Below are 12596 nucleotides of genomic sequence, written 5' to 3' on the forward strand. Positions count from 1 at the left end.
GCAGGTCTCAAGGCACAGGTCTCAGAGTCTCAGGGACACAGGTCTCAAGGGCTCAGGTCTCAGGGGCACAGGTCTCAAGGGCGCAGGTCTCAGAGAGTCAGGGGCCAGGTCTCAGGGGCGCAGGAATCAGGGGCTCAGGTGCTCAGTTCTCAAGGGCGCAGGTCTCAGAGTCTCAGGGCCCAGGTCTCAGAGGCCCAGGTCTCAGGGGCTCAGGTCTCAGGGGCTCTGGTCTCAGGGGCTCAGGTCTCGGAGTCTCAGGGGCCAGGTCTCAGGGGCGCAGGACTCAGGATCTCAAGGGCTCAGGTGCCTAGTTCTCAAGGGTACAGATCTCAGAGTCTCAGGGGCCCAGGTCTCATGGGCCCAGGTCTCAGGGGCGCAGGACTCAGGGTCTCAGGGGTTCAGGTCTCAGGGGCCCAGGTCTCAGGGGCCCAGGTCTCGGGGGGCGCAGGTCTCAGAGTCTCAGGGGTGCAGGTCTCAGGGGCGCAGGTCTCAAGGGCGCAGGTCTCAGAGTCTCAGGGGTGCAGGTCTCAAGGGCTCAGGTCTCGGGGGCACAGGTCTCAGGGACTCAGAGTCTCAGGGGCTCAGGTCTCAGGTATCAGGGGCACAGGTCTCAGGTCTCAGGGTCTCATGGGTGCAGGTCTCAGGTTCTCAGGGACTCAGAGTTTCAGGGCTCAGGTCTCAGGGGCGCAGGTCTCAGGGTTGCAGGTCTCAGGGGCCCAGCTCTCAGGGGCTCAGTTCTCAGGTTCTCAGGGGGTCAGGAGCCCAGGTCTCGGGGGCTCAGGTCTCAGGGGCCCAGGTCTCAGGGCTCAGGGGCTTAGGTCTCAGGGGCACAGGTCTCAGGGGCTCAGTTCTCAGGGGCACAAGTCCCAGGGGCTCAGGTCTCAGGGGCGCAGGACTCAGGGGCTCAGGTGCTCAGTTCTCAAGGGCACAGGTTTCAGAGGCTGAAATGCCAGAAACCGGTCCCTGGTAGCTTGTCTCCTTTCTGGTGAAGAATTGGCTTGGTAGTTTGGTCTGCCCTGTTCCCATGATGCACTGGGCCAGGGACAGACTAATTTGCATATAGCCAGGTTCTGAGCTGGGATGGGGCAGTGAGATAAATAACGGTGATGGATCAAGCCCTGATCTTTGGACTGGGTAAGAGTGGTCTGCTTAATTCAGACACTCTGTTCATCACCACCCCTTTTCTGTATCGTTTTTGGCCACTATAGGTGTGGCAGGGTATACTCAGACATGAGTCCCTTTCTCACTGCTCCATCAGGATTCAAGCAAGCCGGGCCGAAGAGGCTGAAATGCCAGAAACCGGTCCCCGGTAGCTTGTCTCCTTTCTGGTGAAGAATTGGCTTGGTAGTTTGGTCTGCCCTGTTCCCATGATGCACTGGGCCAGGGACAGACTAATTTGCATATAGCCAGGTTCTGAGCTGGGATGGGGCAGTGAGATAAATAACGGTGATGGATCAAGCCCTGATCTTTGGACTGGGTAAGAGTGGTCTGCTTAATTCAGACACTCTGTTCATCACCACCCCCTTTTCTGTATCGTTTTTGGCCACTATAGGTGTGGCAGGGTATACTCAGACATGAGTCCCTTTCTCACTGCTCCATCAGGATTCAAGCAAGCCGGGCCGAAGAGGCTGAAATGCCAGAAACCGGTCCCCGGTAGCTTGTCTCCTTTCTGGTGAAGAATTGGCTTGGTAGTTTGGTCTGCCCTGTTCCCATGATGCACTGGGCCAGGGACAGACTAATTTGCATATAGCCAGGTTCTGAGCTGGGATGGGGCAGTGAGATAAATAACGGTGATGGATCAAGCCCTGATCTTTGGACTGGGTAAGAGTGGTCTGCTTAATTCAGACACTCTGTTCATCACCACCCCCTTTTCTGTATCGTTTTTGGCCACTATAGGTGTGGCAGGGTATACTCAGACATGAGTCCCTTTCTCACTGCTCCATCAGGATTCAAGCAAGCCGGGCCGAAGAGGCTGAAATGCCAGAAACCGGTCCCCGGTAGCTTGTCTCCTTTCTGGTGAAGAATTGGCTTGGTAGTTTGGTCTGCCCTGTTCCCATGATGCACTGGGCCAGGGACAGACTAATTTGCATATAGCCAGGTTCTGAGCTGGGATGGGGCAGTGAGATAAATAACGGTGATGGATCAAGCCCTGATCTTTGGACTGGGTAAGAGTGGTCTGCTTAATTCAGACACTCTGTTCATCACCACCCCCTTTTCTGTATCGTTTTTGGCCACTATAGGTGTGGCAGGGTATACTCAGACATGAGTCCCTTTCTCACTGCTCCATCAGGATTCAAGCAAGCCGGGCCGAAGAGGCTGAAATGCCAGAAACCGGTCCCCGGTAGCTTGTCTCCTTTCTGGTGAAGAATTGGCTTGGTAGTTTGGTCTGCCCTGTTCCCATGATGCACTGGGCCAGGGACAGACTAATTTGCATATAGCCAGGTTCTGAGCTGGGATGGGGCAGTGAGATAAATAACGGTGATGGATCAAGCCCTGATCTTTGGACTGGGTAAGAGTGGTCTGCTTAATTCAGACACTCTGTTCATCACCACCCCCTTTTCTGTATCGTTTTTGGCCACTATAGGTGTGGCAGGGTATACTCAGACATGAGTCCCTTTCTCACTGCTCCATCAGGATTCAAGCAAGCCGGGCCGAAGAGGCTGAAATGCCAGAAACCGGTCCCCGGTAGCTTGTCTCCTTTCTGGTGAAGAATTGGCTTGGTAGTTTGGTCTGCCCTGTTCCCATGATGCACTGGGCCAGGGACAGACTAATTTGCATATAGCCAGGTTCTGAGCTGGGATGGGGCAGTGAGATAAATAACGGTGATGGATCAAGCCCTGATCTTTGGACTGGGTAAGAGTGGTCTGCTTAATTCAGACACTCTGTTCATCACCACCCCCTTTTCTGTATCGTTTTTGGCCACTATAGGTGTGGCAGGGTATACTCAGACATGAGTCCCTTTCTCACTGCTCCATCAGGATTCAAGCAAGCCGGGCCGAAGAGGCTGAAATGCCAGAAACCGGTCCCCGGTAGCTTGTCTCCTTTCTGGTGAAGAATTGGCTTGGTAGTTTGGTCTGCCCTGTTCCCATGATGCACTGGGCCAGGGACAGACTAATTTGCATATAGCCAGGTTCTGAGCTGGGATGGGGCAGTGAGATAAATAACGGTGATGGATCAAGCCCTGATCTTTGGACTGGGTAAGAGTGGTCTGCTTAATTCAGACACTCTGTTCATCACCACCCCCTTTTCTGTATCCTCAGAGTCTCAGGGCCCAGGTCTCAGAGGCCCAGATCTTAGGGGCTCAGGTCTCAGGGTCTCAGGTCTCAGGGGCTCAGGTCTCGGAGTCTCAGGGGCCAGGACTCAGGGGCGCAGGACTCAGGGTCTCAGGGGCTCAGTTCTCAAGGGTGCAGATCTCAGAGTCTCAGGGGCTCAGGTCTCAGGGGCCCAGGTCTCAGGGGCGCAGGACTCAGGGTCTCAGGGGTTCAGGTCTCAGGGGCCCTGGTCTCAGGGGCCCAGGTCTCAGGGGCGCAGGTCTCAGAGTCTCAGGGGTGCAGGTCTCAGGGGCGCAGGTCTCAAGGCACAGGTCTCAGAGTCTCAGGGTCTTGGGGGCTCAGGTCTCAGGGGCACAGGTCTCAGGGGACCAGGTCTCAGGGGCGCAGGTCTCAGAGTCTCAGGGGTGCAGGTCTCAGGGGCGCAGGTCTCAAGGCACAGGTCTCAGGGGCCCAGGTCTCAGGGGCGCAGGTCTCAAGGGCGCGCAGGTCTCAGAGTCTCAGGGGTGCAGGTCTCAGGGGGCGCAGGTCACAAGGCACAGGTCTCAGGGGCCCAGGTCTCAGGGGCGCAGGTCTCAAGGGCGCAGGTCTCAGAGTCTCAGGGGTGCAGGTCTCAGGGGCGCAGGTCACAAGGCACAGGTCTCAGAGTCTCAGGGTCTCGGGAGCTCAGGTCTCAGGGGCACAGGTCTCAGGAGCTCAGGTCTCAGAGTCTCAGGGGCGCAGGTCTCAGGGGCGCAGGTCTCAAGGGCGCGCAGGTCTCAGAGTCTCAGGGGTGCAGGTCTCAGGGGCGCAGGTCACAAGGCACAGGTCTCAGGGGCCCAGGTCTCAGGGGCGCAGGTCTCAAGGGCGCAGGTCTCAGAGTCTCAGGGGTGCAGGTCTCAGGGGCGCAGGTCACAAGGCACAGGTCTCAGAGTCTCAGGGTCTCGGGAGCTCAGGTCTCAGGGGCACAGGTCTCAGGAGCTCAGGTCTCAGAGTCTCAGGGGCGCAGGTCTCAGGGGCGAGGTCTCAGGGGCGCAGGTCTCAGGGGCGCAGGTCTCAAGGTCGCGCAGGTCTCAGAGGCAAGGGTCTCAGGAGCTCAGGTCTCAGGGTCTCAGAGTCTCAGGGTCTCAGGTGTACTTACATAGATCTCAGGTTTCAGGTCCTGAGGGAAGGCGCTGAAGGTAATAAATCCGATCGCATTGATGACGATGATCGGTTTCTCACTCGGCCTCGAACCCGTCACCAGCGTCACTGTCAGAGCAGAGGTCTGAAAGAAAGAAAGACTTTGTCAGACACCATGACAGGAGCAGAGGGGCGAGGGCAGCAGAGCCACCATGACAGGGGCAGAGGAATTAGGGCAACAGAGCTACCATGACAGGGGCAGAGAGGCGAGGGCAACAGAGCCACCATGACAGGGGCAGAGAGGCGAGGGCAACAGAGCCACCATGACAGGGGCAGAGAGGCGAGGGCAACAGAGCCACCATGACAGGGGCAGAGAGGCGAGGGCAACAGAGCCACCATGACAGGGGCAGAGGAGTGAGGGCAACAGAGCCACCATGACAGGGACAGGGGGGCAACAGAGCCACCATGACAGGAGGTGAGGAGTGAGGGCAACAGAGCCACCATGACAGGGGCAGAGAGGCGAGGGCAACAGAGCCACTGTGACAGGTACAGAGGAGTGAGGGCAACAGAGCTACCATGGCAGGGGCAGAGGGGGCAACAGAGCCACCATGACAGGGGCAGAGAGGCGAGGGCAATAGAGACAGGAGGATGAGTGTGAAATAAGTGTGTGAAGACAGCAGTGAAACTGCAGGGAAGGAAAGACAGAGGAGTGACAGGCCCCTGGCCCTGGCTCTTTCCCCTGGCCCCTGGCTTCATGCCCCTGACTCCTGACCCCTGTCCCCAGCCCCTGGCCCCTGGCCCCCGGCCTTGGTCCCTGGCCCCTGGCTCCTGGTTCCTGTCCCCTGGCCCCTGGCCCCTGGCTCCCGGCCTTGGTCCCTGGCCCCTGGCCCCTGGCTCCTGGCTCCTGGTTCCTGTCCCCTGGCCCCTGCCCCCTGGCCCCCGGCCGCCGGTCACCTCACCAGGATGTGACACACTCCATGGGGGCGAGGGGTCACCGGCTATTTTTAACAGACTCGCTTCAGGCAGACATCATTGTTTGTCCTCAGAGGGAGGCCGCCCTCCCCTCACCCCTGTCCAACTTCCAGGAATTCAGCCTTGGAGGGCTGCCAAGGCCCTGGCCGTCCACCCACCGTCTCACACCAGCCGGCTCTCTCACCCATCGTGTCTGCCATCTTACCCACACCGTCTCACCTATGACCCCCCGTCATCTAACCCACACCGTCTCTCACACGTCTCACCCATCACCATCTACCTTCTTACCCACACTGTCTCTCACACATCTCAACCATCACAATCTACCATCTTACCCACACCGTCTCTCACACGTCTCGCCCATCACCATCTACCATCTTATCCACACTGTCTCTCACACATCTCACCCATCACAATCTACCATCTTATCCACACCGTCTCTCCCACGTCTCACCCATCACAATCTACCTTCTTACCCACACTGTCTCTCACACATCTCAACCATCACAATCTACCATCTTACCCACACCGTCTCTCACACGTCTCGCCCATCACCATCTACCATCTTATCCACACTGTCTCTCACACATCTCACCCATCACAATCTACCATCTTACCCACACCGTCTCTCCCACGTCTCACCCATCACAATCTACCTTCTTACCCACACTGTCTCTCACACATCTCAACCATCACAATCTACCATCTTACCCACACCGTCTCTCCCACGTCTCACCCATCACAATCTACCATCTTACTCACACCGTCTCTCCCACGTCTCACCCATCACACTCTACCTTCTTACCCACGCCGTCTCTCACACGTCTCACCCATCACCGTCTACCTTCTTACCACCATCATCTCTCACACTTCTCACCCATCACAATCTACCATCTTAACCACACTGTCTCTCACACGTCTCACCCATCACCGTCTACCATCTTACCCACACCGTCTCTCCCACGTCTCACCTATCACAATCTACCATCTTACCCACACCGTCTCTCCCACGTCTCACCCATCACAATCTACCATCTTACTCACACTGTCTCTCACACGTCTCACCCATCACGTCTACCTTCTTACCACCATCATCTCTCACACTTCTTACCCATCACAATCTACCATCTTACCCACACCGTCTCTCCCACGTCTCATTCATCCCAATCTACCATCTTACTCACACCGTCTCTCCCACGTCTCACCCATCACCGTCTACCATCTTACCCATACCGTCTCTCCCACGTCTCATCCATCCCAATCTACCATCTTACTCACACCGTCTCTCCCACGTCTCACCCATCACCGTCTACCATCTTACCCACACCTCTCTCCCACGTCTCACCCATCACAATCTACCATCTTACCCACACCGTCTCTCACACGTCTCACCCATCACCATCTACCATCTTACCCACACCGTCTCTCACACGTCTCACCCATCACAATCTACCATCTTATCCACACTGTCTCTCACACATCTCACCCATCACAATCTACCATCTTACCCACACCGTCTCTCACACGTCTCATCCATCCCAATCTACCAACTTACTCACACCGTCTCTCCCACGTCTCTCCCATCACCGTCTACCATCTTACGCACATCTCTCTCCCACGTCTCACCCATCACAATCTACCATCTTACCCACACCGTCTCTCACACGTCTCACCCATCACCATCTACCATCTTACCCACACCGTCTCTCACACGTCTCACCCATCACAATCTACCATCTTATCCACACTGTCTCTCACACATCTCACCCATCACAATCTACCATCTTACCCACACCGTCTCTCACACGTCTCACCCATCACAATCTACCATCTTACCCACACCGTCTCTCACACGTCTCACCCATCACAATCTACCATCTTACTCACACCGTCTCTCCCACGTCTCACCCATCACAATCTACCTTCTTACCCACACCGTCTCTCCCACGTCTCACCCATCACAATCTACCATCTTACTCACACCGTCTCTCCCACGTCTCACCCATCACAATCTACCATCTTATCCACACTGTCTCTCACACGTCTCACCCATCACGTCTACCTTCTTACCACCATCATCTCTCACACTTCTTACCCATCACAATCTACCATCTTACCCACACCATCTCTCCCACGTCTCACCCATCACCGTCTACCATCTTACCCACACCGTCTCTCCCACGTCTCACCCATCACCGTCTACCATCTTATCCACACTGTCTCTCACACGTCTCACCCATCACGTCTACCTTCTTACCACCATCATCTCTCACACTTCTTACCCATCACAATCTACCATCTTACCCACACCGTCTCTCCCACGTCTCACCCATCACAATCTACCATCTTATCCACACTGTCTCTCACACGTCTCACCCATCACGTCTACCTTCTTACCACCATCATCTCTCACACTTCTTACCCATCACAATCTACCATCTTACCCACACCGTCTCTCCCACGTCTCATCCATCCCAATCTACCATCTTACTCACACCGTCTCTCCCACGTCTCACCCATCACCGTCTACCATCTTACCCACACTGTCTCTCCCACGTCTCACCCATCACAATCTACCAATCTTACGCACACCGTCTCTCACACGTCTCACCCATCACCACCTGTCATCTTACCCAGACCTTCTCTGCCAACGGTAGGTGTCTCAGACCAGAGGCGCAACTAGAGCCAAATTTTGTTGGGGAGAGGGGGGGGGGGGGCTAATACAAATGTCGGGGGTCTAATTCTTCCAGCAATAGGAGTGGAGATGAAGGGGTAGGTGTCTCTCCTCTCCTCTGCCCCCAGTAGGTGTCTCTCACCTCCTCTGCCCCGGTAGGTGTCTTTCACCTCCTCTGCCCCTGCTAGGTGTCTCTCCTCGTCCTCTGCGCCCGGCAGGTGTCTTTCACCCTTCTCTGCTCCCTGTATGTGTCTCTCACCTCTTCTGCCCCCGGTAGGTGTCTCTCACCTCCTCTGCCCCCGGTAGGTGTCTTTCACCTCCTCTGCCCCCAGTAGGTGTCTCTCACCTCCTTTGCCCCCGGTAGGTGTCTCTCACCTCCTTTGCCCCCAGTAGGTGTCTCTCACCTCCTCTGCCCCAGTAGGTGTCCCTCACCTCCTTTGCCCCCGGTAGGTGTCTCTCACCTCCTTTGCCCCCAGTAGGTGTCTCTCACCTCCTCTGCCCCAGTAGGTGTCTCTCACCTCCTTTGCCCCCGGTAGGTGTCTCTCACCTCCTTTGCCCCCGGTAGGTGTCTCTCACCTCCTCTGCCCCCAGTAGGTGTCTCTCACCTCCTCTGCCCCAGTAGGTGTCTCTCACCTCCTTTGCCCCCAGTAGGTGTCTCTCACCTCCTTTGCCCCCGGTAGGTGTCTCTCACCTCCTTTGCCCCCGGTAGGTGTCTCTCACCTCCTCTGCCCCCAGTAGGTGTCTCTCACCTCCTTTGCCCCCAGTAGGTGTCTCTCACCTCCTTTGCCCCCCGGTAGGTGTCTTTCACCTCCTCTGCCCCCAGTAGGTGTCTCTCACCTCCTCTTCCCCGCTAGATGTCTCTCACCTCCTCTGCCCCAGTAGGTGTCTCTCACCTCTACTGCCCCCAGCAGGTGTATCTCACACTCCTCTACACCTGGCAGGTGTCTCTCACCTCCTCTGCCCCCAGTAGGTGTCTCTCACCTCCTCTGCCCCAGTAGGTGTCTCTCACCTCCTTTGCCCCCAGTAGGTGTCTCTCACCTCCTTTGCCCCCGGTAGGTGTCTCTCACCTCCTTTGCCCCCGGTAGGTGTCTCTCACCTCCTCTGCCCCAGTAGGTGTCTCTCACCTCCTTTGCCCCCAGTAGGTGTCTCTCACCTCCTTTGCCCCGGTAGGTGTCTCTCACCTCCTCTGCCCCAGTAGGTGTCTCTCACCTCCTTTGCCCCCGGTAGGTGTCTCTCAGCTCCTTTGCCCCCAGTAGGTGTCTCTCACCTCCTCTGCCCCAGTAGGTGTCTCTCACCTCCTTTGCCCCCGGTAGGTGTCTCTCACCTCCTCTGCCCCAGTAGGTGTCTCTCACCTCCTTTGCCCCCAGTAGGTGTCTCTCACCTCCTTTGCCCCCGGTAGGTGTCTCTCACCTCCTCTGCCCCAGTAGGTGTCTCTCACCTCTACTGCCCCCAGCAGGTGTCTCTCACACTCCTCTACACCTGGCAGGTGTCTCTCACCTCCTTTGCCCCCAGCAGGTGTCTCTCACCTCCTTTGCCCCCGGTAGGTGTCTCTCACCTCCTCTGCCCCAGTAGGTGTCTCTCACCTCTACTGCCCCCAGCAGGTGCCTCTCACACTCCTCTACACCTGGCAGGTGTCTCTCACCTCCTTTGCCCCCAGTAGGTGTCTCTCACCTCCTTTGCCCCCGGTAGGTGTCTCTCACCTCCTTTGCCCCCGGTAGGTGTCTCTCACCTCCTTTGCCCCCAGTAGGTGTCTTTCACCTCCTCTGCCCCCAGTAGGTGTCTCTCACCTCCTTTGCCCCCAGCAGGTGTCTCTCACCTCCTTTGCCCCCGGTAGGTGTCTCTCACCTCCTCTGCCCCAGTAGGTGTCCCTCACCTCCTTTGCCCCCAGTAGGTGTCCCTCACCTCCTTTGCCCCCAGTAGGTGTCTCTCACCTCCTTTGCCCCCGGTAGGTGTCTCTCACCTCCTCTGCCCCAGTAGGTGTCTCTCACCTCCTTTGCCCCCAGTAGGTGTCTCTCACCTCCTTTGCCCCCGGTAGGTGTCTCTCACCTCCTTTGCCCCCGGTAGGTGTCTCTCACCTCCTCTGCCCCAGTAGGTGTCTCTCACCTCCTTTGCCCCCAGTAGGTGTCTCTCACCTCCTTTGCCCCCGCTAGATGTCTCTCACCTCCTCTGCCCCAGTAGGTGTCCCTCACCTCCTTTGCCCCCAGTAGGTGTCTCTCACCTCCTCTGCCCCCAGTAGGTGTCTCTCACCTCCTCTGCCCCAGTAGGTGTCTCTCACCTCCTTTGCCCCCAGTAGGTGTCTCTAACCTCCTTTGCCCCCGGTAGGTGTCTTTCACCTCCTTTGCCCCCGGTAGGTGTCTCTAACCTCCTTTGCCCCCGGTAGGTGTCTTTCACCTCCTCTGCCCCCAGTAGGTGTCTCTCACCTCCTTTGCCCCCGGTAGGTGTCTCTCACCTCCTTTGCCCCCGGTAGGTGTCTCTCACCTCCTCTGCCCCGCTAGATGTCTCTCACCTCCTCTGCCCCAGTAGGTGTCTCCCACCTCTACTGCCCCCAGCAGGTGTCTCTCACACTCCTCTACACCTGGGAGGTGTCTCTCACCTCCTTTGCCCCCAGCAGGTGTCTCTCACCTCCTCTGCCCCAGTAGGTGTCTCTCACCTCTACTGCCCCAGCAGGTGTCTCTCACCTCCTTTGCCCCCGGTAGGTGTCTCTCACCTCCTCTGCCCCCAGTAGGTGTCTCTCACCTCCTTTGCCCCCAGTAGGTGTCTCTCACCTCCTCTGCCCCGCTAGATGTCTCTCACCTCCTCTGCCCCAGCAGGTGTCTCTCACACTCCTCTACACCTGGCAGGTGTCTCTCACCTACTCTGCCCCGATGTGGACGAGTATCCTTCTGGAACCTACCCCCCCCCCCCCAGGGCCCCCTCCAGTGCACTCCTCCTAGACCGCTTGGATCCTCCACAGCTAAGTTTATGAGGGTCCCCAAGTGCGCACGAGCCTCTGGGGGCCACAGAAGCGTCATCGCCTGTTCCAGGTCTCCTTCTCCCCTCCTTCAGAAAAGCTTTAAAACCCGGCTCTCCCGTGCGCCCGTCCGGAGTCTGTCAGCCTCCCTAGAGCAGCAGCGCCGAGACACCCCTGGGCAATCAAGTGCTTTATAAATATGAACCCTGGGCGGAGTTCACAGAGTTGCGCTACGCGGAACTTCGCAAAGTGGCACAAAAACTCTGCTGCACTACGCGGAGCTCCGCAAGCGGCGGACTTCCATAGAAAAATGCAGTTCGCGGTGATTGCACAGTGCGAATGCTTGTCCGCACTGTGCAATCATGGTCAACGGCACCTTGCACAGCGCAAGCGGTCCCTTCTTTCCCTTTTCTGCCGCTCAAGTAGATTTTTAGTCGAGCGGCAGCTTTCTCAACGAGAACAAGCAGTTTCTCATTGCGAGAAGTCACGAGGATATGCGACCACTCGCAATGAGAACCCTGACCCCCCGCGTTGAGAAATCTCACTGGGATGTTGATTTTCCTCGCTCGCGCTTGCCAACTTGACATTGCCGATTGCGAGTGAGGAAGAAAACCCTGCGGAGCAGAGTTTTTGGGAACTCCGCGAGCTCCGCATAACGTGGAGTGCGGGAAACTCCGCAAACTCCGCACGCGGCGCGTAGTTCACCGCCCAGCATTAATAAATATACATTTCAATGGAGGGACTGGTGGTTCCCAGCCTGGGACTCACCCCTGCTTCTGGCTCGATATGAAAGAGCCCCTTCGGACCCTGAGCTCCCCCCCATCCCACCCCCTGTATCTCCCCCTGGACGGGACCCCCTGCCACTTACCGGCAATTGCGACTGGTTCACGTTCAAGACGTGCACTTCACGGGGGCTCCCGCCGCCGACACAGCCTCTGGGCGCTTTACTTTGGGTGTAAGACACGTCCATGTGGGGGGGTCTGTGCATCGGCTTCAGCTCACATGCGTACCCCCGCGCCGGGCCTGCAGAGGAAGGAGAGAGGTGGTCAGTGACTAAGGGTGAAAGAGAGTGCAGGCGCATGTGCCAACGTCTGCGGAGCCCCCCCTACACACCAGGCCAGGGGTCCCCGGCACCAACCTGTGGGGAGCCCCCACCCAAAATGCATTAGGCCAGGGGTCTCCAGCACCAACTTTTGGGGCAGCCCAGCGCCCTAGGCCAGGGGTCCCCAGCACCAACTTCTGGGGGAGCCCCCCCACCCTAGGCCAGGGGTCTCCAGCACCAACCTCAGGGGGAGCCCCACCGCCCTAGGCCAGGGGTTTCCAGCACCAACCTCAGGGGGAGCCCCCCCACCCTAGGCCAGGGGTCTCCAGCACCAACTTTTGGGGCAGCCCAGCGCCCTAGGCCAGGGGTCTTCAGCACCAACCTCAGGGGGAGCCCCACCGCCCTAGGCCAGGGGTCCCCAGCATCAACCTCAGGGGAGCCCCACCGCCCTAGGCCAGGGGTCTCCAGCACCAACCTCTGGGGAGCTCCACTGCCCTAGGCCAGGGGTCTCCAGCACCAACCTCTGGGGGAGCCCCCCACCCTAGGCCAGGGGTCCCCAGCACCAACCTCCGGGGGAGCCCCACAGCC

The 12596-nt window shown here is 57.8% G+C and overlaps 1 protein-coding gene across 1 annotated transcript in view; it reads right to left on the reverse strand.

Annotated features, from left to right (window-relative positions):
• The window catches only part of LOC147659240 (endoglin-like), a gene marked incomplete at its 3' end in the record, with an annotated part of 108824 nt that overhangs the window by 41172 nt on the left and 55056 nt on the right, over window positions 1-12596 (reverse strand). The window contains exons 2-3 of the mRNA XM_086951862.1: window positions 11835-11989; window positions 4390-4515 (exon numbers count right to left, since the gene is read on the reverse strand). Coding sequence (XP_086807988.1) covers window positions 4390-4515; window positions 11835-11989 — 281 coding nt within the window. The remainder of the gene's footprint in view (window positions 1-4389; window positions 4516-11834; window positions 11990-12596) is intronic.

The sequence above is a fragment of the Lissotriton vulgaris genome, unplaced genomic scaffold (assembly GCF_964263255.1).
Source record: "Lissotriton vulgaris unplaced genomic scaffold, aLisVul1.2 SCAFFOLD_881, whole genome shotgun sequence".
Classification (NCBI taxonomy): Eukaryota; Metazoa; Chordata; class Amphibia; order Caudata; family Salamandridae; genus Lissotriton; species Lissotriton vulgaris.